The sequence below is a fragment of the Ochotona princeps genome, chromosome 29 (assembly GCF_030435755.1).
Source record: "Ochotona princeps isolate mOchPri1 chromosome 29, mOchPri1.hap1, whole genome shotgun sequence".
Taxonomy (NCBI): Eukaryota; Metazoa; Chordata; class Mammalia; order Lagomorpha; family Ochotonidae; genus Ochotona; species Ochotona princeps.
Window position 1 is genome coordinate 742,893 of NC_080860.1, and position 24,155 is coordinate 767,047.

The following is a 24,155-nucleotide window of genomic DNA, read 5'->3' on the forward strand; positions in this document are numbered from 1 at the left end:
CACACGACTGCTGAGCAGTGCGCTGGAAGGAATTTATACGCCTAAGCGTTGGGTCATAAGTTACTGAGATCCCATCCGTCAGTGTGACATCACCATGTGGCACATGCCCCAACGCCGCCGTGGAATGGGGACTGCCAGCAGCAGGGCTGTGCGATGACCTGCCATCTGCCACCCACTGCCAGCTCCTTCTCATGCCCGGCCCACCTGCACTGCCCGTGGAGCCCTCTCAGCCCAGGGCAGGGCCCCAGCAGAGCCTGCCCGGCACGAGACCCATCAGCCAGGCCAGGTCGCAGGTGCTGCCACACCTACGGCGAGGGTGGGAGGCCAGCAGTTCTCAGAACACAGACAGCAGGGCACTAGGCCCAGCGCCATGGGCCCACAGCATTGGTTCAGCCCAGGTGCTGGGGGCATGGGGCTCCTGGCTATGTCTTATACACCCCATTATTCACTGCCTTGCCTGCCTGCTGCTCAGGATTGCCCACTGGGATAGGGGAAGTCGGGCTGGTTGGTGCAGTCACGCTGTGGAGCCAAGCGCCTCCCGGCTGGGAGCAATTCTCCCACAGACAATAAAGACATGCAGGGGAGACCCTATGGTCCAAACTGGCTTCCCATCCCCCCAGCTCACTACCCTGGAAACCAGACCATAGTGGCCAGAGGCTGCCCAGCGAGATCTGCTTGGGCGTGCACCACGTCAGCCAGCTTATACTTTGGGAGTAACGCCCGTTTCGACATCGCAGGAGATCAGATTTTGACAAGGCACTGTCACTGCCCGTGGAAAGGCACACTTGTACTCTCCACGCACTCTAACCTGCTGACAACTCCCAGCCACGTCTAGTTCTAGAACAGACATCATGTGTCTGTCTTGTTATGAAGACAAGTGGTTGACTGGAAGATCCCGCCGCCGGAGGATGTCTGCCTGCGGATGCTGAGCTGGGCACTCCCGGCGGCCAGGCCTGCACACTCGCGCTGGACACCCTGGCTATGCTCTCTGCCCTGAGCTGCACGTTGGCTCACTTGGAGCTGAGGCAGAGGGACTCGCCCGGGACCCAACTGAGCAATGTCTACACGCGTCACACACACACAGTGGCCAGAACACGGAATGACGTACGTACGTGCTCACCTACGGTCGCAGAGAGGTTGGAGTAGGCAGACTCATTGGTATAGACAAGGGTAGAGTTATGGGGAACAAGCACAGTGAGGATGTGGGCCCGTAACGCTGAGTGAGACAAAAGGCACAACACGTGAGACGAGAAGCCGAACCCACATCGCTCTCAACCGGTGCAGCCCCGGAAGAGCTGCCGGCAGTCAGGAGTCCCCGGACTCGTTCTCCCCCGCCATCCTCCACTGCCCGTGTCCTCCCTGGCAACGCGTGACCCACACCCACGGACCCGTCAACTCCACAGCTGGACGGGACAGGCTGGCACCGACTCCCACATGCAGTTAGTTGAGAGATATGAAGTCGACATTGGCCATTTATAAAACAGGGACAAGAGGGTTAATGGTGGTGGCGTTGCCAGGACTGATGAGACAAACAGTGGGCAAGTGTGCACGCACACGTGGCAGACACAGGGACACAGGGACACCCAGTGAAGTGCGTGGCCAGGGTGGCTCCAAGCCACCGTGCATCCGCAGCAGCGAGCACCTGGCAGCCCCCGGGAGGAACTGTGTTTACACAGAGCGCTTCCTCCTGGTCAACCCCCTATCCCCTTCCAGGGCCCGACAGACAAGGCTCCAAGAACAGGAAGCAAGACAAAAACAAGAAGTGGCTTTTAAAAATTCACTTGCTCAGGGATAGTTGACACCCCACAGCACAGACTGTAGATGCTGTCAGGCTAAGAGCCACTGCTATCCACAGGCAGCCAGCGGGGGCTGAGTCCACCGGAGAACACAGGCCCCTGCTTGGTCACCCCGGAGAGCCAGCCAAGCACTCAGGGGGAGGTCTAGACGGAGCTCCTGGCCCCTAGGCGCAGCGGCTGCTTGGGAAGTGAACCTGCACACAGATCTCTCTACCCCCTTCTTGCTCTCCACCACTCTGCCTGTCAGACACATAAACACGTTTTTTAAAAATGGTCTCTGTTGGAATGGGAAAAGTGTTACTCTGGATAAATACCTGAATCCCATCCCACGGGGACCCTGACCATCATTAGAGGGAGCCGAGGAGCCTGGCATTGCTGGTTGGCAGGTGGCGGGCATGTTTGTTGAGTGACAGGCAAGTTGGCCTTAATTGCCACAGCCCTGACACCTGCTCAGAGAAGCCTGTTTCGGGGGCACGTGGGTCAGTCACTCTCGTCCAGTGAAGACACATTCTGAACTCACAAGCGGTGGGACCCTGGTGGCACCTTCCAGTTGTTGGGGAACGACACATTTTAACCCAATTGTGAATCATGGCTTCTATCCCACATGTATAAGCTTGTAGTACAACATCCTGAAACAGCCATTGTCTGAAACTACACGTCTGTCAGGCCTGTCATCCCGGCTCCAAGGCAGACAGCCCACGCCTGTTTTCCACGCCACTCCGAAACAGACCCAGAAGAGATGAAACATGGCTTGAGAATCTTCAGGTTTGCCCATTCCAGTATGTATGTGGGTATGCAGGTGGGTGGGTGGATGGGCGAGTGGGTGGGTGGGTGAGTGGGTGGATGGGTGAGTGGGTAAGTGGGTAAGTGGGTAAGCGGGTGAATTGGTGAGTGGGTGGGTGGGTGAGTGGGTGGATGGGCGAGTGGGTAGGTGGGCAAGTGGGTGGGTGGATGGGTGAGTGGGTGGATGGGCAAGTGGGTGGAGGGCGAGTGGGTGGGTGGGCGAGTGGGTGGATGGGCGGGTGGGTGGGCGAGCGGGTGGGTGGGCGAGTGGGTAAGCGGGTGGGCGAGTGGGTGGATGGGCGAGTGGGTGGATGGCTGGTGGAAAGACAGATATAATCTGTGGGATTATATCTATTATATCTATTATATCTATTTGCAGGACAAAGTCGGCATCCTTGCTGAAAATCACAAAGCTCTTCCTCGTCCTCCACAGCCCCTCACCCTCCACAGCCCCTCACTCTCACCGTCCACAGCCCTTGCTCTCTGCAGCCCCTCACCCTCACCCTCCACAGCCCTTGCCCTACCTCCAGCTGTGTCCTGAAGCTCATGGATTCCATCCACCCTTTCCAGTGGCCAGTAATGAGAAACAGAGGCCAAGAACTCAAACCCTTGGGGAAAGAAAACACAAGAAAGATGTAAGGTCACGGTTGGGGAGAGACAAGCAGAGGTGCTGCAGGTGGTGTGGCTTGGAGCGAGCGGCCAGGCGGAGGCGACCAGGACAGCAGCGAAGATGACCGGGACAGCAGGGAAGGCGACCAGGACAGCAGGGAAGGCGACCGGGACAGTAGGGAAGGTGACCGGGACAGTAGGGAAGGTGACCGGGACAGCAGCGAAGATGACCGGGACAGCAGGGAAGGTGACCAGGACAGCAGGGAAGGTGACCGGGACAGTAGGGAAGGTGACCGGGACAGCAGGGAAGGCGTTGGGACAGCAGGGAAGGTGACCGGGACAGCAGGGAAGGTGACCGGGACAGCAGGGAAGGCGTTGAGACAGCAGGGAAGGTGACCGGGACAGCAGGGAAGGTGACCGGGACAGCAGGGAAGGTGACCAGGACAGCAGGGAAGGTGACCGGGACAGCAGGGAAGGCGTTTGGCAAATGCAGCCTGTGCTCTCACTGTAACACCTCTGCAGTTAGACTCACAGGACAGACAGCGCCCTGCCCACGTGGAAGCCACAGCCACGGGGCTCAACTGTGTGGCTTCCGGGAGGAAGCCTCGAGCCCGTCAGTCAGCACGGCTCCCGGGTGGTACCCGAGCGTCAAACCCAGCAAGAAGTCAAACTGAAAACTCCTTTAAGAGAAAGAGACCAAACTCCCTGCTGTGCTGGGCACCATTCTCAGTGCTTCACAAATACTCCCTCGTTCACACTAACCAGCATTTGGAGACCATCCCAAGCCGCCTCGAGGAGACGAAGACACTTGCTCAAGCCCCACAGCTGCCGAATGCCGGTTCTCAGCTCGCACACGAGCCTCCCTGTTCTCCCTGTTTCCTTTCGCTTCAAAATGCCCGAGACAGCCCTGTGCTGGGGGAGACACTACGCAGTGCAGATGTGTGATTTTCTGCTCTTTCCTGCACCCATCGGCTTCTGTGCCGACTGCGGACAGAAGCCTCCCGAGGCCGCTCCGTGTCACGTGCTCCTAAGCAGGACCCTGGGCAGCTTCCTGTCCACACTCTCACAGGTGACCCTTGCCCAGGAGTTCATCTTCTCCTGGGGCAGCCCCTATGCTCACAACTTCCCCCAAGGCGAGAACGATGGCCCGATGACCAAGTCAGAATCTGCTGCCCATCTGCCTGCTAACCAGAGACAAGCAAACGCTAACAAGGCAGGCTCCATGGTGTTCATCGTAACATACTTCGAGGAGATAATACAGTCATTATTTTTAGATGACGTATGCCTCATGACCAAAGTGAAAACGATGACAAATAAACCAAGAATGTACAAGAGGAGCTCTTCTGAAAAACAGCAGGGCTTGACCAGCGCTGATACGAACAGAGCGCAAGGTCCAGACGGGAGCTGAGCACACAACCACCGCACCTCCTGCGAGCCAACAGCAACACTTCAAAAGCAGAAGAAAAGTCTCATTTATAAATGCAGCAACAGAGAGTACACGTTCAAGAGCGAAGAATGAAGACCCCAACAAGATCCTGGAGAAAAGCACAGAATGCCACGGGGCAGCTGTCCCAGAGCTGCTCCCCAGAGAGGTCTGACCTGCCCTGGAGACACACACAGCCTCGTCTGGAGACCCCATGTCCCTCCGCCCGAACTGGGGCTGTGCGTGGATGTCCTGAGGGCTGATTCTCCTAACATGTAAACAAGCACGAGTGACCAGGTAGCAAGGAGCACCCGTGGGTGCAGGAGGGCTTGTGAGCACACCATGAGGAAACAGGGTTTGCTGCTGCACATGCCCTGGGAGTCCAGTGGGACAGAGGCGCCCAAAGACCACCCACCTAGCTCACACCGAGTTGTATCTATAAGACAGGAACAGGGTTACCCAGCCAAAGCAGCCAGAAGCAATTAGTCATCTGGAAAAAGTTAAGATCCCTACCTCACTCCACATCTTAACAGTTCCAGATGGGGCACAATTTCAGAGTGCAGCAGGCGTCAGGCCCCATGCTCACAGGACCGCGTGGGGAGCCCACAGCCCAGAGGGACATCAGGCCCCATGCTCACGGGACCAAGTGGGGAGCCCACAGCCCACAGAGGGTGCCTGCTTTGACTCACAGCTCCACTTCCTGCTGGTGCCAGCCTCCTGCGAGCACCCTGAAAAGCCGTGGTGATAGGACCCTGCCCCCTGTGTGGGAGAGCCTGATGGTGTGCTCAGATCCACCTGCTCCCCACATGGAAGATACAGCCAGAGTTCCCAACTCCCACCTAGCCTAGTCTTACTGGGCATTTAGGGAGTAAACCAAGGGGTGGGAGATTTCTCCCTGTGTCTGCTATATTTCTCTGCCTCAAAAAAAGACATATTATAAAAACTATAAGCATAAACAAAAGGACAGGCATCGGACATGGGTGTGCCACGCTACAGGCCATCATGGTGCATACCTGCTAGAGAGCCAGGAACATGGACAGTTACACGTGTCAGCTTGATGCAAGTATGAAGCTTAATACAACATAAAGACTTTGAGGTCATACATTTTACTACATGTTTATATTCCTGTACCAAAAAATTAATCAAAGCAACTATGCTTATATAGCACAGGTTATATAAACACGGAAACGCACAAATCTCCTCTTACACTGTTACATTTCCTATATCAGAGAACTCTTACGATTAAGGAAAAACAAACCAGCAAAATATTGGCACCAAGGCCACAAAGAAAAATAAATGCTACTTATGTTTAAATCTATGAAATAGTAATGAACTTGGCTTACGATTTTTAAAAGTGCATTAAAACTACAACAAGAGAGCCTATTGGAGTTTACCCACCAGGCCAGCTGGCAAAAAGTTAGAAGTATTCAGGCAGCAAGACCCACATGTTTTTGGTGGAAATTCCAATCAGTCACTGCCTTTCTGGGGAGCAGTTTGGCAATATCCGTCCCAATTTTAAGTGCATGATCTCTTTAAATTTTTTTTTTTTCATTTAGTTGAGGGGCAGAGGTAGAGAAGAGGGAGGTTCAAGCTATGGTTCTCTCCCTAAAGGAGCTGCACAGGCTGCATCCAGGAACCTGGAACTCCCTCAGGTCTCCCACGTGGGTGTCAGGAGCCCAAGCGCTCAGGCCGTTTCTACTGCCTTCTCAGGAGCATAAGCAGGGAGCTGGACTGGAACCAACAGTCACACGGGGTTCTAGCCAACCCTCTAGGCCACAAGGCCAGCCCCCATAATCCCGACCTGGTCATTTCCCGCCAGATGGTCAATGCAGAGCTGCATGTGCTGCTGTACAGCTGTTGCATCAAGCCTGAAAATGGCCCAGGCGCTCGGTGCCGGAGGACGGACCCTGGCGACCGACCTGCACTGGGGACCTGTCACACACAGGGCTACCGCACTGACAGCAAGTTGAAGTAATGAGGTGAGCAGTGAGTGTGTGGCTCAGCAGCGAGACTCTCACAGTGCCCGGAGGCCAAATCCACTTGCAGCCCCCAGTTAATGTCCTGCTAGTGTGCACCCTGGAGGCCGGAGTGACAGTGTCTGTGCAAGACCCAGACGGAGTCTGGGCTCCCAGCATGGGCTCCAGTCCTGCCAGCTGCAGGCACTGGGCGGGGAGACCCGCAGATGCAGACTCTCAAAGTCTAGCAAGTCAAAATTAGAAAGCCATGTTTACTACAAACAAGTTGTGTAACACAGGTGTTCGGATATTCAAGAAACAGACTCCGATATACTGAGAGGGTGAGGAAATTGGGGTGCGGTTGGTAAGCAGTAGGAAAATTCACGTGCAGTGTTTTAATCCCATTGGAATCTCTGGAGCTGCATTCCGTCAAAAATCTTTGAGGATCATGGGTGGTGTCCACCCCAAAGACTCTGGGGTCTGCACCTTTGTCCACCAGCTGCCCAACATCTGCACGGGTCCAGAACCCAGGACCCAAGCCTGCGTTCCCAGCACGAGCCCAGAATGGGAGCCCGGGCCAAAGCCAGTGTGGCATGTAGGCTCAGGGGGCACCTAGAGGATGAGCCGTCTCCAGCAGCCCCAGAATAGCGTGAGCTCACTTCTAGAACCCACACCTACTCTTCCCCAAACCCTAGGCAGCTCACTTTCACTACAGGAACTCCTCATCAACTTGTTATTCAGTTCATTTGGGGAAAGACAGGGACAGGAAATGACATCTGTTACACCAAGAACAGATGTTATCACTTAGTATGCCTGTCTTAATGCAGTCAGCCCTGTGGACAGTGAACGCCCCTCCCGCCACCCCAGCCCCGGGCAGAAGGGCTAACTGGGTCAAGAGCATCTCGGGCACCCGCCCTGCACGTGCCAGGATCTGCCTGCTGCTTCCCAGGCACAACGTCTGAACGGCTGTCCACATGTGGAATGCCCAAGGCCTCCCATGGCCACCAGCCCCAGCTCAGTCCCAGGGGTGAGCGGAGTAATGGAGGTCGGGCAGGCAAGTCCAGGAAGCATCTGGGTAGTGCTGGGGGAATACTTGTTCACGCCCCTCAGACACTGAGCACACAATGGTAATGAGTTGGGGAAGCCCATACCGCATCCCAGGGTCGTGGGAGACCCACCCAAGCAGACACCAAGGGCTGGCCTGGCTGGACGCTGCCCAGCTCCTCCAGGTCCTCCCTGTTAGCCAGAGCAGCATCCAGACGTCCTGCACCAAGTCACCCGGGGTCTAGGGGACTGCTCACCCTTCCTAATTAACACAAGTCCCTGTCGACCCAGAAAGGCCATGAGCCGACGGTCAGGCAGCATGTGAGACTGTGCCGGCTCCTGCCACCTGCCTGGGCAGCCTCCACAGGCTTCCCCAGCCCCGCCCCAGGCCTCCTGATCCCTCCCCATCACCCAGCCACCCCTCCCCAGGCCTCCCTGGCCCCGCCCCAGGCCTCCCTGGCCCCGCCCCAGCCACCCTCCCCAGGCCTCCCTGGCCCCGCCCCAGGCCTCCCTGGCCCCGCCCCAGCCACCCTCCCCAGGCCTCCCTGGCCCCGCCCCAGACCTCCTGACCCCTCCCCATCACCCATACACAGACAGAGAGAAGGATACAATGGAAGGTGGATAAACAAATGCATAGTGTGCATGGCCTACAATCAAAAGCTGATTGCCAAATTTCTACCTGCTCCATAGGGCTTATCACTGGTTCTGAAAACCCCTGAGAAGCACATATTCTATGCCAGGAAGACAAGAAATGAAGGTCTGTGGTGCCCGGCCGGCCTCTCCCACGCCATGCGCCACTGTGTCAACCCGAAGGACGGCAATTACCGTAATTACCTGCTTTGCCTCCCAAACCCCCACCCGGCCAGGGACCCAGCCCCGCGGCTGCACAGCCCCAGCTGGGAAGCTGGGCTAATGGTAGGGTTGGGCTCTTGTGCCTGCTCAGTCCAAACAAACTCTAAGAGGGCCTGCCATGTCACAGCTGGAGCTCCGGGGACTGCAGGACAGAGACGAGCAGCAGGAAGAGGCCTCAGCTGTGGGCCCTGGGCCCCACGCCCCTTGCCGCCATCGCTCCTCAGTTCCCTTTCCACTGGGAAGGTGGGCTAAGTCCCCAGAGCTCTCGGCTGCCCCACACCCACCCACACTCTGAAATTCCGGAACCAGAGTCCCACAGACGACAGGTTAACACCCACGTGCGAGCTGACTTCAGCTCTGCCTGTCTTTACCAAAGTTCAGAGATAAAGGCCCAGCAGCTGTCAGCTCACCCGGGCTCCCGCAGACAGACATCGGATAACAGGAGCCCGGCAAACCTCCTGAGAGTGGAAGTCACGCATGCTGACCGGTGCTGTTGAGGCCTGTGTGTGCCCCATGCCCTTGGGTCTGCATGGATTTCTAGGACCTCCTTCAGGGGTGGCTCAGGACAGGGGTGTGGAGAAGACAGGGAACGCGGAGTGCCTTTTAGGAGGGACCAGGGGACCTGTCCCACACGGGAGACCCTTCAGAACTGCACACCTCTGCACCTCTGCTCACCTCTGCTCACCTCTGCTCACCTCTGCACCTCTGCTCACCTCTGCTCACCTCTGCTCACCTCTGCACCTCTGCTCACCTCTGCACCTCTGCTCACCTCTGCTAATCGCTCAGTGGTCCTTCTCCCGTCACACTGAGAGCTCCCTGAGGGTCAGCCCAAACCTCACCAGCCAGCTGGGACACTTTCTCCTGCACTTGAAGAGCATTGATACTATTGTAGCATTAGAACTACATGACACCATGAAGACACCAACACTACAGCGTGGAAGTGTTAGCACAGCACACGAGCGCTAGCCCTGAACCCGCCCCACCCCCAGTCCTGCATCCGCCGGGTCCCCTACCCAGGCCGAGCCCCCCACTGAGGTCCCCTACCCAGGCCGAGCCCCCCACTGAGGTCCCCTACCCAGGCCGAGCCCCCCACTGAGGTCCCCTACCCAGGCCGAGCCCCCCACTGAGGTCCCCTACCCAGGCCGAGCCCCCCACTGAGGTCCCCTACCCAGGCCGAGGTCCCCTACCCAGGCCGAGCCCCCCACTGAGGTCTGCTCACCCCCACGGGCCCAAAGCAGCAGTTGCTCGTTTTCGGACACTCTGCTTTCCCACCCGGCTCCCAGCAGCCAGGTGTGCACCCACACAGCAGCCAGTGAGGCACCTGACCCTGGCACTGCCACGCTGAACGGCCACGGGGGCAAGAGAAGAGACTTAGACGCAGCACCACAGTGTAGCAGGTAAAGCCTTCCGCCACTAAGCCCACATCCCATATGGACACGAGTTTGAGTCCCGGCTGCTCCACTTTCCAATCTAGCTCCCTGCCAGTGGCCTGGGAAAGCAGTCGAAGACGGCCCAAGGCCTTGGGCTTCCACCGTCCTCCTGAGCAGCAGTGAAGCTCCAGGCTCCTGCTTCTGCCTGGCCCAGCCCTGGCCACTGCAGCCATCTGAGGAGTGAACCAGCAGACTCGCTCTATAATTGCCTCCTTCCAAATAAATTAATAACAGTTTAAACACAAAGGGCATGGAGGAGAAACCCCCCTACGCAGAGCCTGCGAGGAGCAAGCGCTTGTGCCAAGGATACAGGGAGGGAATCAGGGGTCAGCGAGCACTGCAGGACACTGGCTTCGTCCTGAGATCACATCTGACCCAGGACCCTCTTCCACCTCCTCCCACCCCGGCTGTCCAGGAGCAGCAGAGCTGAGCCAGGGGACAGCAGGGAGCTCCGCAGCCAGCCGGCAAGGAGAGCGCACGGAGGGGGCCCTTACCTCGGTGATCCCGGAACCTGGAGTCGGCTCCACGCACCTGCACACGGAAGAGCCCACCGTGAGACACAGCTGGGGGATGGCCCACCCCACCTCGGGAACACCCCACCCCGGCTTGGTACCTGAAGGCTGCAGAGAGCCAACAGCAGCCAGCAGCCCAGAGGCAGTCGCCCCTTCATGACTCCGGCAGGGGATGCGGGGAGCCCTGGGGGGTCTAGGGGGATGTGTCCTCTCCAAGGTGAATGGTCCCAGATCCTGGCGGTGCGGGACTCTGCTTCCCTCAAGCCAGCGCAGCTCCCAGCCGCTGTGGGGAGAGAGCCTCAGTGGGTGTTGCTTCCTTGTCGGCAGACTTTGAATTCCTTGGTGATCCGCGAGCACATGGCAGCCACGGAATGCAGGGAGGAGAAACCGGGTCCAGATGGGAGAGGGTCGGACCGCAGACCCCAGCGAGTGCCAAGCAGCAGGCGTGCACCCCAAGGTCGCTGCCCTCCCAGAGCCTTTGCTGGTCCCAGTCCAGGGCTGCGGCTGGACTTTGCCCTTGGTTCTCAAGTGGGAAGAGCAGTCAGTCTGGCGGGCGGGCGGTGCTGTGCGCTGGGGCCCCCACCCCAGACCCCTCGGCTCTGGCTTGGGGTGCACCTGGTCCGTCCAGGCGCGCGGGTGGAGAGGAGTGACAGCGCTAACTCTGCTCAAACTTTAGGCGTTCAGTTCCTGCCCGGCCCTGCTGCTGGGTCCTTCCTGGGTCCTAACACTAGTCTGGTAAGAACAGCTGGCAACATTTCCAAAAGCTCAGAGTCAGAAGCAGCCCTCGGCCGGCATGTGTGAGCATACGGATGTGTGAACACGTGGCGGACACCTTCCGACTGGTGTCCTCAAAGCCACAGACAAATATCAAAGACAAACGTAAGTGAAACCGCTCGTCTTTCCACCCACCGCGGCTCAGCTGCCTGGAGTGAGACACCAGGAGTAAGTGGGCAGAGCACAGGGTGAAGATGGCCCCATGGCCACCACCCTGGGGCCTGCCCACACTTTTCTCTTTAACCCTCTCAGAAGTCAGTCGCAGGTTGTACCACCCCACGGACCCCCACCACAGCATCTCACGTGGTCATGGTCAGACCTCTGTCAACAGTACCTTGGTTTACCCATGTGCAAAGAGTTTAATCCAGATGCCTCCAAACGCAGCTGTGCCCGGCTGGGGCCTCATGCATCCCGGGGCGGGGGCCTGCCCCCTCCAACTCCAGCTCATCCTAGAGTACAGGCCTCCCCGCTCCATCTCCAGCTCGTCCCAGAGTACAGGCCTCCCCGCTCCATCTCCAGCTCGTCCCAGAGTACAGGCCTCCCTGCTCCAGCTCGTCCCAGAGTACAGGCCTCCCCCCTCCAACTCCAGCTCATCCTAGAGTACAGGCCTCCCTGCTCCAGCTTGTCCGGGGCGGGGGCCTCCCCCCTCCATCTCCAGCTCGTCCCAGAGTACAGGCCTCCCTGCTCCAGCTCGTCCCAGAGTACAGGCCTCCCCCCTCCAACTCCAGCTCATCCTAGAGTACAGGCCTCCCTGCTCCAGCTTGTCCGGGGCGGGGGCCTCCCCCCTCCATCTCCAGCTCGTCCCAGAGTACAGGCCTCCCTACTCCAGCTCGTCCGGGGCAGGGGCCTCCCCCACCGCTCCAGCTCATCCTGCACAGCTTGGGGTGAGCACACAGCCTTCCAGGAGGCCTTGGAAAGCATGCAGCACCCAATAAACACTGCCGTTCTTTCTGAGGGCAGAGCATTGCTCCGTAAACATCTGCGTGGTGATCACTGGGAGGTGGGAATGGCAGCTAGCAGCCTCATCTCCGTCGTCCTGACTCTGAAGGGGCACCAGGAGTCCTGAGCCTACGTGCGTTAAAGAGGGCAGGAGCGCCCTGTGTCTCCACGAGGGAGAGTGAGTGCTGTCAGGACAGGAGAGGGTGGGAGCTGCATATTTTCACTTTGGCCTGCAGATGGGCCAACAGCCCAGGCTGCCCTGGGGAGCCTGAGCAGGCTCCCAAGGCTTCTCTCAATTTCTGCTCCTCCTGCACTTGTAAGCCCACGGACTCCGGGCAGCTGGGGCCCACAATGGCCCTTATCCCGCCGCCTGGTGTGACTGCTCCAGTAAAACAGTTGCACCTGCCGCTTGGTCACCGGCCCACCTGCCTCCTCCCTGGGATGCCCCTCAGCCCCAGCTCTAACTTGAGATGAACCAGACTGTACCTCTCACTTGCACAACCGAACAAAGCTGGCATGGCTGCCAGTTTATGTGAGAGACAGAGAAAGCGCCCCACACTGGCGGGGCTTGGACCAGGCCGAAGCTGGGAACCCAGGTCCCAGCGGGGGTGACGACCCGAGGGCTTGGGCCATCACAGTTACCTTGTCAAGAGGAAGCCGGAGCCCGGAGCAAAGTCCCCCAGGGCTCCAGGGTAGGACGCAGGGTCCCAACCTTGGCAGGCCCACATGTCAAACTGACCCCTTGCCACCATTTTGCGCATCACAAAACTACTGCCTCAGACCAGCAGACTCACCGCAACAGCAGCTGAGACACCAGCAGGGGAGCCGGGCAGCCACCATCTGCAGCATTCCGTCAGCCCTCGCACCCCGGGACCTGCAGCACCGTGAGGGGCTGGGGGCAGGTGGGCCAGCTCGACAGGCTTGCGGGGTCCTCCACAGTGCTTCAGCAGCCTACTGGGTACTCTCACCCATCGCCCTGCTGACCTGCATACCCAGCGAGGTCTCCGTGGGGTTCGCTAAGAGCCCAACTCCCAGCACAGCCTGGGGCCTGGCCCACACCCACCTGTGGGACCACGTGCTCAGCCTAAGGGGATGGGAAGACTTGTTCGGCTGGAGTAGAACACACCGGGTTTGCATTGAGCACAGGCTCTTATACCTCCAGATGGGGCCTTCCACACAAGTGAGGCGTGATCTTAGTCAAAGAGCACGGGACGCTGTCGAGCGAGCGGCTATCCCCAGTAACTGGGCCAGCCTGTGCAGCTCCAGAGGGCCTCGGGGCAGCAGACTCCTGGGGGGCAGCCCAGACGCTACCAGACAGGGGCAAGCTGGGGGTACAATGAGTTCTCAGAGGCCCAGCACACACCTTCCAGACCTCCGCCATCTGCGCTTGCTCCCCTAAGCTGTCTCTTCGCAGCAAGCGGGGAGAGCTGTATGCATCTACCACTTGTCTCCACAGAGGAGCGCGCAGTGGAGAGGGAACAGGGGACTCTTGTTGATGGCTCAGGGGAGGGACAACATTCTGGAAGGAAGCCGGACTATACTCAAGTTTCGGGTGCAACCTGCATGGATGACAGTGGTCCCTGCTGGCCCAGCACCCCCTTGCCTTCACCTCGGCTTTCCCTTCGGAAAACGCACCTTTCACGAATTGTAGACTCCCGTTGGGACCGACAGGCGCATGACCCAGTTGGATCCTTCACGGCCCTTCCATACCACAGGCACTGTGCCTGGTCCAAGCGTGGGCGTGACCCAGGTGGTATTAAAATCAGACGGAACTACACGCAACAGAAAGTAACAGAAAAGCAGAGGAATTCTACCATCAGAGTGGGCACTTGGGGTCCCCTTCACCCCACACCAGAGTGTCTGGGTTCAAGTCCCGGTCCCACTTGTGGTCCAGCTTCCTGGCACCGGGTGACAGCTGCTTAGCTGGGGACCCAGAGGGAGCTCCAGGCTCCTGGGCTCGTTCTGCCTCAGTCCTGTCTGTTGCAGACCTTTGGGGAGTGAACCAGCAACTGAACGATCTGGCTCCCTCTCCCTGCCTTTCAAACAGACATAAAACCCCAGCATTCCAGGAAGGGAGGAGCGGCAGGGCAGACCTGACAATGTCCTTTGAGCCTCTGAATCCTGCCTTGCCTAACTCCAGTGTCTAGCAACAGATACCAGCAAACTCATGTTTGGGGTCAAGCATCTTTGAATTAGATCTCCCCCGGCAACTGAGAGTCCTAAAGAGTACAACACGTTTGGAAACCCCAAAGAACCTGGCCTTCAGGGAAGACGCAGCGCAGTGGGCCAACAGCAGGAGTGAGGCTGGAGAGAAGCCAGGATGCAGCCTGCAGGTGCCGGGCACCACCTTCAACCTGCCCAGCCTCACGGTCAGGGCAGCCGGTCAGGGCAGCCAGCACCGCTCCGCTTCCACCAGCGCTGTTCCTACAACCACGCGCTCTCAAGAGCCAGAGGTGGCTCCGGCCTGGAATGAACCCTTGCCTCCTGTGAGGGCCTTTCAGCCTCCCCCCTCAGCACCCAGACACTCGCTAGGCGATTCCACCCCTGGGAGCAGGCCCATGGGCAAAGCTCTAGATCTCCACGCCAGCCCCACGCCAGCCCCACGCCAGCCCCAGGCCAGCTCCACGCCAGCCCCATGCCAGCCCCACAACAGCCCCACAATAACCCCACAACAGCCCCATGCCAGCTCCACAGGACCATGGCTATGCCAGGACACTGACCATGCTGGGATCCTGGCTGTGCCCAGAACACTGACCATACCAGGACTCTGGCTATGCCCAGGACCATGGCTGTCCCCAGACCCTGGCTGTGCCCAGGGCACTGACCATGCCAGGGACCATGTCCAGGACATCTGGATCCCGTTGACTTTCTGGGACGCCCTGCCCAGCCACCACAGAGCACACATCCTCCTCCCAGGGCATTGAGATGCATCCTGAGCCACGGAGCGTGTCTGAATCAACAGGAGAGCCTGGGACCCTGCAGGACTCTACCCCGGAGATGCTGGGAAAGCCGCACAGCATTCAACCACGAAGCCAGCGCGGCATGGCTAACATGGGGCCTCGAGGGAAACGCGGGCTCTGTGGTGCTTCTGTGAGAGAAGCTCCAACCCCCTGCTTAGAAGCAAGAAAACTAGAGAATGGGATAAACTTCAGCCACGAGCAAGGGAAGTGGCTCCCAGACCTGCTGGGGAAAGCAAGGCGTGTCCACCCCCCACCCCCGGCTGGGAGCTCCACCGAGCTCAGCTTCAGCCACTGTCACCATGCCCTCCTGCCGCCCACATAGACTCGCACAGCCACTCTTGGCGTTCCCCTGGGCCCCTCTGCATCTTGAGGTCAAACCTTCCCCAGCTCGGGATAAGGTGCCTGCATGCTGGACCCCACGGGCAGAGCCTTTACCATGGAAATGCCATCTGAGTCAACAGCTTCCGAGCACCGGCTGGCAGTTTTAACAGGCACTGCTGACAGCCCCGGGCAGTGAGTCGGGAGACCTCCTCGGTGGCTTGCCCCAGAGCACATGCTGATGGCAGAGGCCAGCCCAGTCCTGAGTCAGCACAGCCAACATGGCTGGGCCTGGGCAGCTGATCGGGTCTCCTTGTCCTGCACTCCCTCAGTGATTGTTTGTTCCCAGTACACAGAGGCCAGTGCTGTGGGCTTGCTGCTGAGCCAGACCTAGACCTCGTATGGAGCTGTGGGGTGCGGGTGCAGCAGGAGGGCCAAAGCCTCGAGTGCTGGTCTCAGAGCTGGGCAAAGCCAAGTGATGCCAGCCCTCAGCCTGCAGGCCGAATCCCGGCGGCCTCACAGCATACGCCTGCACCCGGCCTCAGCCACGCACCCTGCTCCCCTCCTCACTGCGCTCAATCAAGCCGGAGCTGCGTGCATCGTGCCCCACAGACTGCTCGGTGGCTGCGGAGAACTGAGGTCAGTGTACCAGCTGACCCAGGCGCGTCAGTGGCCGACAGACCCCACAGGTGTCCTCTTCCCTCTGAGTGTACCAGCGTTTATCATTAAAGGCTTGTTGATCACCTGCTGAGCCCCGGGCACCAACGGAGCCAGCAGAGCCAGGATCTAGATAGAGCCTGACAACCTGCAGGGCAAGGGTGCCCGAGGACTGAAGGGCAGGGCTGTGTCTTCCAACAATGCCCGCCACAGGGCTGCCCCTGGCCTCGGGTGCCATGGTTAGGACAAATCAGCATCCATGAGGAGCCCTGGAGCCTGCTCGGAGGAGGTGGGACATGGTCAGAGCAACCCAAGGCTGGAAGCCACAGGGTCCAAAAAGAGATGGACACTTCAGGGGGCGTTTCAAACGCTTCCTGCGTGGGCAGAGTGCCATGTAGAAGACGTCCAGTCAAGAAGGGAGAGAGGGCCCCAGGGACAGAAAAGCCACGGCAGCCACTGGCCGGACTCTGCAGGAGAGGATCCAGGCCTCAGGAGGGACTCCTGAACCTAGCAGGTGCCTGCAAGGAGAAAAGGAATCCAGAGAACAAGGCGGCGGCAGCAGGGCCAGGCCACCAGGAAACCTGCCCGTGCCCACGGAGGCTGCGCTGACCTTGGGTACTCTAGGGCAGACGCAGCCCAGCCTGCCCACCACCAGGCTGCATCCACGGGGAGACAGCAGGTGTGCTGGTGAAGGCAGAACAGCAGCCGGGGGTGCTGCGCCCCCATCCCACCCCGTCTATTTGTTTCCCTTGTGCTGTTGTGGACAGAAGGAGCCAGAGCCGAGCAGGAGGGAGGCGGCTGACGGAGGGCTAACTCCCTCTCCGCAGAAGGACCCTGCCCCTCCTGTGTCCCCACAGTAGCCCCTAGACCATTGTCACAGCCATGCCCATAAACCCTGCCCCTGGTTCGGCCAGACCCTCAGGTGGGACACACAGACAGGACACATGTGGATGGGGCACACACGAACAGGGCACACGCTGTGCCACACGCTGCCCACATCTGACAGACGGAAACCCCATCGGGGCCCATTCTCCTCTCAAGATGAGCTGAAGCTGCATCCTGCCAGAGTCTGCGGATTCTCCCAGGAGCGTGGCTGACCACACAGCTGACGGAGCCCTGCGTGGCCCAGGCCCCAGCCCTTAGCCTCCCTGGACAACAGGGCTGGACAGCGCCCTGGCTCCTGGACCCCATGGCTCCACACCTCCCGGCAACATAGGGCAGAGGCGGGCGTCTCCCGGAGAGCAGCAAGTACCGCCCACAGCCGTAGCCTGGCACTGACCTGGTGAGAGAGACAAGGGCAGGACTTTGGACCAGAGCAGCTTGGGGACAGAGCAGAGGCAGCGCCATGCATGGGTGCCATACTAGCCCTGGCTGGGACAGAGAGCCGGAAGATGCTGCAGTCCACTCGCCGTGCTGGTGGGCCTGCTTGCAGCTACTCTCTCCTCTCACACGTCCACAGACCACATGTCAAAAATGCTCAGAAGGTGAGGAAATGTGGAAAACGGATTCTGTGCTCTGCAGTTACGCGTTGGCCTCCCACCTGCCAGTTCCACAGCCCCCAGGAGCCTCCTGACAGTGGCTGTGAACCAGCCAGCTGGCTGCCCAAGGTGCCCTGCGCCCCCAACACCCCTGTCCCAGGCTGGCGTCCCCCGTGATCCTCTCGGGCTCAAAGCCCATGGTCAACAGAGTGTGCACCGCCCCCCAGGGCTGTGTGGTCTAGAACATGGTGCTCTGGTGGCCCATGATGGAGTGTCGGGGCCACACCGGCTGAACTGCGACAGTTTTCAGAACGGACCTCCCTTGTTGAGTGGGAGAGTGGTGCAGTTAGGTGATGAGCGGGGCACAAACAGAAAGGTGGGGCCAGCACCATACCAGGTTACACTGCCACCCGCAGTGCCAGCATCCCGTACGGGTGCCAGTTCAAGTCCAGCTTCCTCCTAACACCCTGGGAAAGCAGCGAAGGATGGCCCAGTGCTTGGGCCTCTGCACCCACCTGGCAGCCCCAGATGACACTCCTGGCTCCGCCTGGCCCAGCTCTGGCTGTTGTGACTACCAGGGGAATGAGTCAGCAGACAGCTGGCTTCTCCCCTGTGTGTGCCCTTCTATCTCGTAACTACTCTTTCAAATAAATAAGGAAATATCGAAGCAGAAAGAAAGAAAAAGGAGAACCTGAATAGCCCGAGAAGGTGGCAGCTCATCTCCCTGCCGCGCTCTGGGTCCTTCTCGATTAAAGCAGCTGCAGGATGGGCAGGCTGAGATATGAGGAGAGCGGGGACACTGCTGGGCTGTCCCTGCCAGTGACCAGAGCTCACGGTGACCAGAGCTCACGGTGACCAGAGACCCATGGTGACCAGAGCTCAAAGTGACCAGAGCTCACAGTGACCAGAGCTCACAGTGACCAGCACCCACAGTGGCCAGAGCTCACAGTGACCAGAGCTCACAGTGACCAGCACCCACAGTGACCAGAGCTCACAGTGACCAGAGACCCATGGTGACCAGAGCTCAAAGTGACCAGCACCCACAGTGACCAGAGCTCACAGTGACCAGAGCTCACGGTGACCAGAGCTCACAGTGACCAGAGCTCAAAGTGACCAGAGCCCATGGTGACCAGAGCTCAAAGTGACCAGAGCTCAGTGACCAGAGCTCACGGTGACCAGAGCTCACACTGACCAGCACCCACAGTGACCAGAGCTCACAGTGAGCAGAGACCCATGGTGACCAGAGCTCAAAGTGACCAGAGCTCGAAGTGACCAGAGCTCACAGTGACCAGAGCTCACGGTGACCAGAGACCCATGGTGACCAGAGCTCAAAGTGACCAGAGCCCATGGTGACCAGAGCTCAAAGTGACCAGAGCCCATGGTGACCAGAGCTCAAAGTGACCAGAGCTCACAGTGACCAGAGCTCACGGTGACCAGAGCTCACAGTGACCAGCACCCACAGTGACCAGAGCTCACAGTGACCAGAGCTCACGGTAACCAGAGCCCATGGTGACCAGAGCTCACAGTGACCAGCACCCACAGTGACCAGAGCTCAAAGTGACCAGAGCCCATGGTGACCAGAGCTCGAAGTGACCAGAGCTCACAGTGACCAGAGCTCACGGTGACCAGAGACCCATGGTGACCAGAGCTCAAAGTGACCAGAGCCCATGGTGACCAGAGCTCGAAGTGACCAGAGCTCACAGTGACCAGAGCTCACGGTGACCAGAGACCCATGGTGACCAGAGCTCAAAGTGACCAGAGCCCATGGTGACCAGAGCTCAAAGTGACCAGAGCCCATGGTGACCAGAGCTCAAAGTGACCAGAGCTCAAAGTGACCAGAGCTCACGGTGACCAGAGCTCACAGTGACCAGCACCCACAGTGACCAGAGCTCACAGTGACCAGAGACCCACGGTGACCAGAGCTCAAAGTGACCAGCACCCACAGTGACCAGAGCTCACAGTGACCAGAGCTCACGGTAACCAGAGCCCATGGTGACCAGAGCTCACAGTGACCAGCACCCACAGTGACCAGAGCTCACAGTGACCAGAGACCCATGGTGACCAGAGCTCAAAGTGACCAGCACCCACAGTGACCAGAGCTCACAGTGACCAGAGCTCACGGTGACCAGAGACCCATGGTGACCAGAGCTCAAAGTGACCAGAGCCCATGGTGACCAGAGCTCAAAGTGACCAGAGCTCACAGTGACCAGAGCTCACGGTGACCAGAGCTCACAGTGACCAGCACCCACAGTGACCAGAGCTCACAGTGAGCAGAGACCCATGGTGACCAGAGCTCAAAGTGACCAGAGCTCGAAGTGACCAGAGCTCACAGTGACCAGAGCTCACGGTAACCAGAGCTCACGGTAACCAGAGCTCACGGTGACTAGAGACCCATGGTGACCAGAGCTCACGGTGACCAGAGACCCATGGTGACCAGAGCTCACAGTGACCAGAGCTCAAAGAGACCAGAGCTCACAGTGACCAGAGCTCAAAGAGACCAGAGCTCACAGTAACCAGAGCCCATGGTGACCAGAGCACACGGTGACCAAAGCTCACGGTGACCAGAGCTCACAGTGACCAGAGCTCAAAGTGACCAGAGCTCATAGTGACCAGAGCTCACAGTGACCAGAGCACACAGTGACCAGAGCACGCAGTGAGCAGAGCTCACAGTGACCAGCACCCACAGTGACCAGAGCACACAGTGACCAGAGCTCACAGTGACCAGAGCTCACGGTGACCAGAGCTCACAGTGACCAGAGACCCATGGTGACCAGAGCTCACAGTGACCAGAGCACACAGTGACCAGAGCTCACAGTGACCAGAGCTCAAAGTGACCAGAGCTCACAGTGACCAGAGACCCATGGTGACCAGAGCTCACAGTGACCAGAGCCCACGGTGACCAGAGCTCACGGTGACCAGAGCTCAAGGTGACCAGAGCCCATGGTGGCCAGAGCTCACAGTGACCAGCACCCACAGTGACCAGCACCCACAGTGACCAGAGACCCATGGTGACCTCTGCCTGGACGGGCAGGGAGAATTAAAGGCTATTCATGCCGCTCATTCCCCACATGCACATACATTGTACACAGATACCATGTACATACCACATACATACACTGTACATACAGCATACACACGTGTGCGTGCATACACACGTGTCTACATATGTACACACGTCCTTCTCTGGGTACCTGCCCAGATGTAATGACCCAGAGGCGCAGACAGAAGCTCTGGGGAGGGTGTCTCTGCATGATGGGGAAGGGGCCAGGGTCGAGGAGCACCCTGGCCTGTCTCATTTACACCCTCCTAGTGACAACATGCCCACCAGTGACCCCAGGGGCCCCCTCGGCCTTCTCCCCTTTGGGTCCAGCGTGGTGCTGCACTGCACGCACTGGGCTCCCTGCTCCTCTGCAGAGGCAGCGCTGGAGGAGACGAGCAGGAGTGAGCAGAGCCCATCCCCACCCCAAACCACGGAGCCAGGCGGGCCCCTCTCACAGAGGCGCCAGAGGGCACAGGCGGCTCCTCCCAGATGTGCAGATTCCAAAATAGCCAAGGAAAGACGCCCTCTCCTCCCTATTTACCTCTATATTTAGACACTCCTCCTGCCGAACCCGCCCCTGCGGCAGGCAGGGAAGGCTGCCTTCTCCAGGGAGAAACCACAGGCCGCATGTGCCCACTGGCACTTCTGAACTACAAGGAGGCAGGGGCCGTGTCCAGGCCCCGGGGACATCCATCAGCCCTGGCTGTGTTCAGGACCCGGGAATGTCCGTCAGTCCAGGCCCCAGGAATGTCCAGGCCCCGGCCGTGTCCAGGTCCCAGGGGTGTCCGTCAGCCCCAGCTGTGTCCAGGTCCCAGGGGTGTCCGTCAGCCCTGGCTGTGTCCAGGCCCCAGGAATGTCCATCAGTGCAGTCCAGCCTGGCCAGAGAAGCCGCAGTCTGACAGGGAAGGTGAGGTACAGTCATGCAAGCAGTCAAGCTCTGGCCAGCTCGAGACCACTGTGGCCCCTCTGGAACACCTGGAGACAACAACCTGTGGCAAGGGGCGGCCACGACGCACCTCACTACTTGGTGGGTTGAGCCCATGGGGATGGGAGCGGGTCTGAGGGTAATTGTTGCGACACTCAGTGATTCGTGCTCCCCACATCCTCCCCGTCCTCCGACTGCTCACCTCACCGCAACGGTGTTCTCCGACACAGGCCTCCAGGCTCCCAAAGGCCACCAACCCTGTGCAGAGTCCATGGGCCCTGGGGAGCAGAAGGGGCCGGGCTGGGGTTCCCTGAGGGGGGTGAAGACCAAGTCTGCCAGTGTAGAAAGGAGTAGGGGACCCCAAGGCAGACAGCCCATGCACAAGGAGGCTGCGGAGCACACACGGGAAGGCATGGACTCCCGACGGCCCAAGCAGGCAGGCCACGGGGTCTGGGGTGCCGTGTGCTTCCCACCAGGCAGATTGAGAGTCTGGTTTTACAAGGACCCTTGATGTTTGTGGGTGACTTTAGAGCCAGAATTTTACGTAGAATCTTTGGGCTTTTCAGTACTAGCGACTGGAATATTCTGGAAATGCAGCCAGAAGTCCACATCATCACTTTCCGAAGGAAGTCGACAAACAGCTCAGCACTGAGTCCTCCTAGAACCACTGGCTGGCTCCAGCGCCCCAGTCTGGAGACAAATGGACGAGGAACAAACCATGGCTGGGCAGGTCCTGTGCTGGCCACCCTCGCGCCGTCGCTTCCTGGGGAGGGGTCCCTGAGGCCTGCCCCTCGTGACCTAGTGCCCCCTCGGGGGCAGAGGTGGCCTGAGGTGAAGCTGCTGGTCAATAAGGAGAGGTGGACAGCATGGGAACTGCACCTGTCCCACAGTCTTGCTGAGCAGAACCCAGCACGCTCGTGTGCCAGTGCCCTGCTCCTTCCTGCTGTCTCGGCCTCCAGCAGGGTCAGCAGAGCTAAGGCGATCACCAGGCCAACACCCCGTCTTCACCATCGCTGTCCCGTGCAACGTTCCTGGAAAAGCCAATGAAAGCTGGCCGCAGTGACGGCACGCTGTGAGGCAATGCCTGTCGCATCCTTTCCCAAGCGGTCACGCACGCGGCCACTTTGCCAAAGAAGCCAACACCCACCCTCTCATGCCTTGCTTCCCAGCATCCTCTGGGGCCTGAATGTTTTCGCAATTGGGGGAGGATTTGATGATAAAGCTTCTCCCACTGGACTCAGGTCCTCCTCCCTCCCGCCTCCTGCTAGGTGCCAAGTGCAGCCACACCCTGCCCAGGCTCAAGGACCCAGCCCCAGCTCCTCGGTGGTGTGCTGACAGAAAGATGGGGACTGCATCCGGCCACTCCACAGCAGCCCGGCGGCCCTGTGGCGGAGCTCAGCCCTCCTGCACCTCCCCTGCATGTGTCCCTGCCCCCTCCCCCCTTCCCCACTCCATGCCCTGCCCCCTCCCCTGCCCCACCCCATGCCCTGCCCCCTCCCCCTTCCCCACTCCATGCCCTGCCCCCTCCCCCGCCCCACCCCAAGCCCTGCCCCTTCCTCCCTCCCTGCCTCCTCCCCTCCCCCGCTCCCATCCAACCTGGCTTCCAGGCACACTCAGATCTGCCTTCACACTCAAGACCCAGCATTCTACAGGGCTCCCAGAGGGAAGGGCATTCCCCCACTATGAGGCAAGAGAGACAGATCAGAAATTGTTGGCACATATTCTGCCGCATGTGGCACCAAGGAGGTCAAAGGGAAAAATCCCCCACAGTCCTAAGCTTGGTACTGGGGGGCGGGGGAGGCGCACGCCCAGGTCCCTGAAAGCCTCAGTCCCCCTCCATGTGCTCACAGCAGGGCTTCCACCGAGGTTCTTGCTGGTAATGCCATGTCCCAGGTCTGGCCTGGCCACCTCACGGGACTGCAGCCCCCCAAGTCCTCCCAATGGCCCCCTTCATGAGCAGGAAATGACACCCTGACAGGCACGCTGAGCAGTGGGAGCATCCCAGCCAAGCAGCTAGCCCCCTCCACTGGCCAGATCTTACACAACCACCACAGCAGGCCACACCCTTGGCAAGCCTCTCCCTGGATCAGTCTCAGGAGTGGAGGGCGGCCCAAGCTGCCACCTTGTCAGTGAATGGCCAAGGCTGTGTCACATTCCCGAGCTCCACGTGGTACAAGATGAAGTCAGCCTTGCCGGGAGCACGGGCAGCCCCATCCTCCCCCAGCCCGTGGCCAGCACAGCTGGCTCCATCCTCCTCCAGCCTGTGGCCAGCACAGCTTGGCTCCATCCTCCCCCAGCCCGTGGCCAGCACAGCTGGCTCCATCCTCTCTCAGCCCGTGGCCAGCACAGCTCGGCTCCATCCTCCCCCAGCCCGTGGCCAGCACAGCTCGGCTCCATCCTCCCCCAGCCCGTGGCCAGCACAGCTGGCTCCATCCTCCCCCAGCCCGTGGCCAGCACAGCTCGGCTCCAGTCCTCCGGCCCTGTCCACCTGTTGGCCCCTCTCTCTGTCCAGATCCTAGGAATCTTGGCTAAGACCATGTCAGCAGTCACACCAAGAAACTAACACATGCGTGACTCCCCCTGGAGCTGCACACAGGGTGCCTGACTGCAACACTGGCTGAGCTGTGCACAGGCCCTGGGGAGCCTTGTCCACCCACCCC

The 24,155-nt window shown here is 59.5% G+C and overlaps 1 protein-coding gene across 1 annotated transcript in view; it reads right to left on the reverse strand.

Annotated features, from left to right (window-relative positions):
* ADGRD1 (adhesion G protein-coupled receptor D1) overlaps positions 1 to 10,562 on the reverse strand; it is a 49,655-nt gene extending 39,093 nt beyond the window's left edge. Inside the window, exons 1-4 of the mRNA XM_058657001.1 lie at positions 10,506 to 10,562; positions 10,387 to 10,423; positions 3,104 to 3,187; positions 1,121 to 1,216 (exon numbers count right to left, since the gene is read on the reverse strand). Of these exons, the coding sequence (XP_058512984.1) occupies positions 1,121 to 1,216; positions 3,104 to 3,187; positions 10,387 to 10,423; positions 10,506 to 10,562 (274 nt within the window). The remainder of the gene's footprint in view (positions 1 to 1,120; positions 1,217 to 3,103; positions 3,188 to 10,386; positions 10,424 to 10,505) is intronic.
* Positions 10,563 to 24,155: the final 13,593 nt, after the last annotated feature.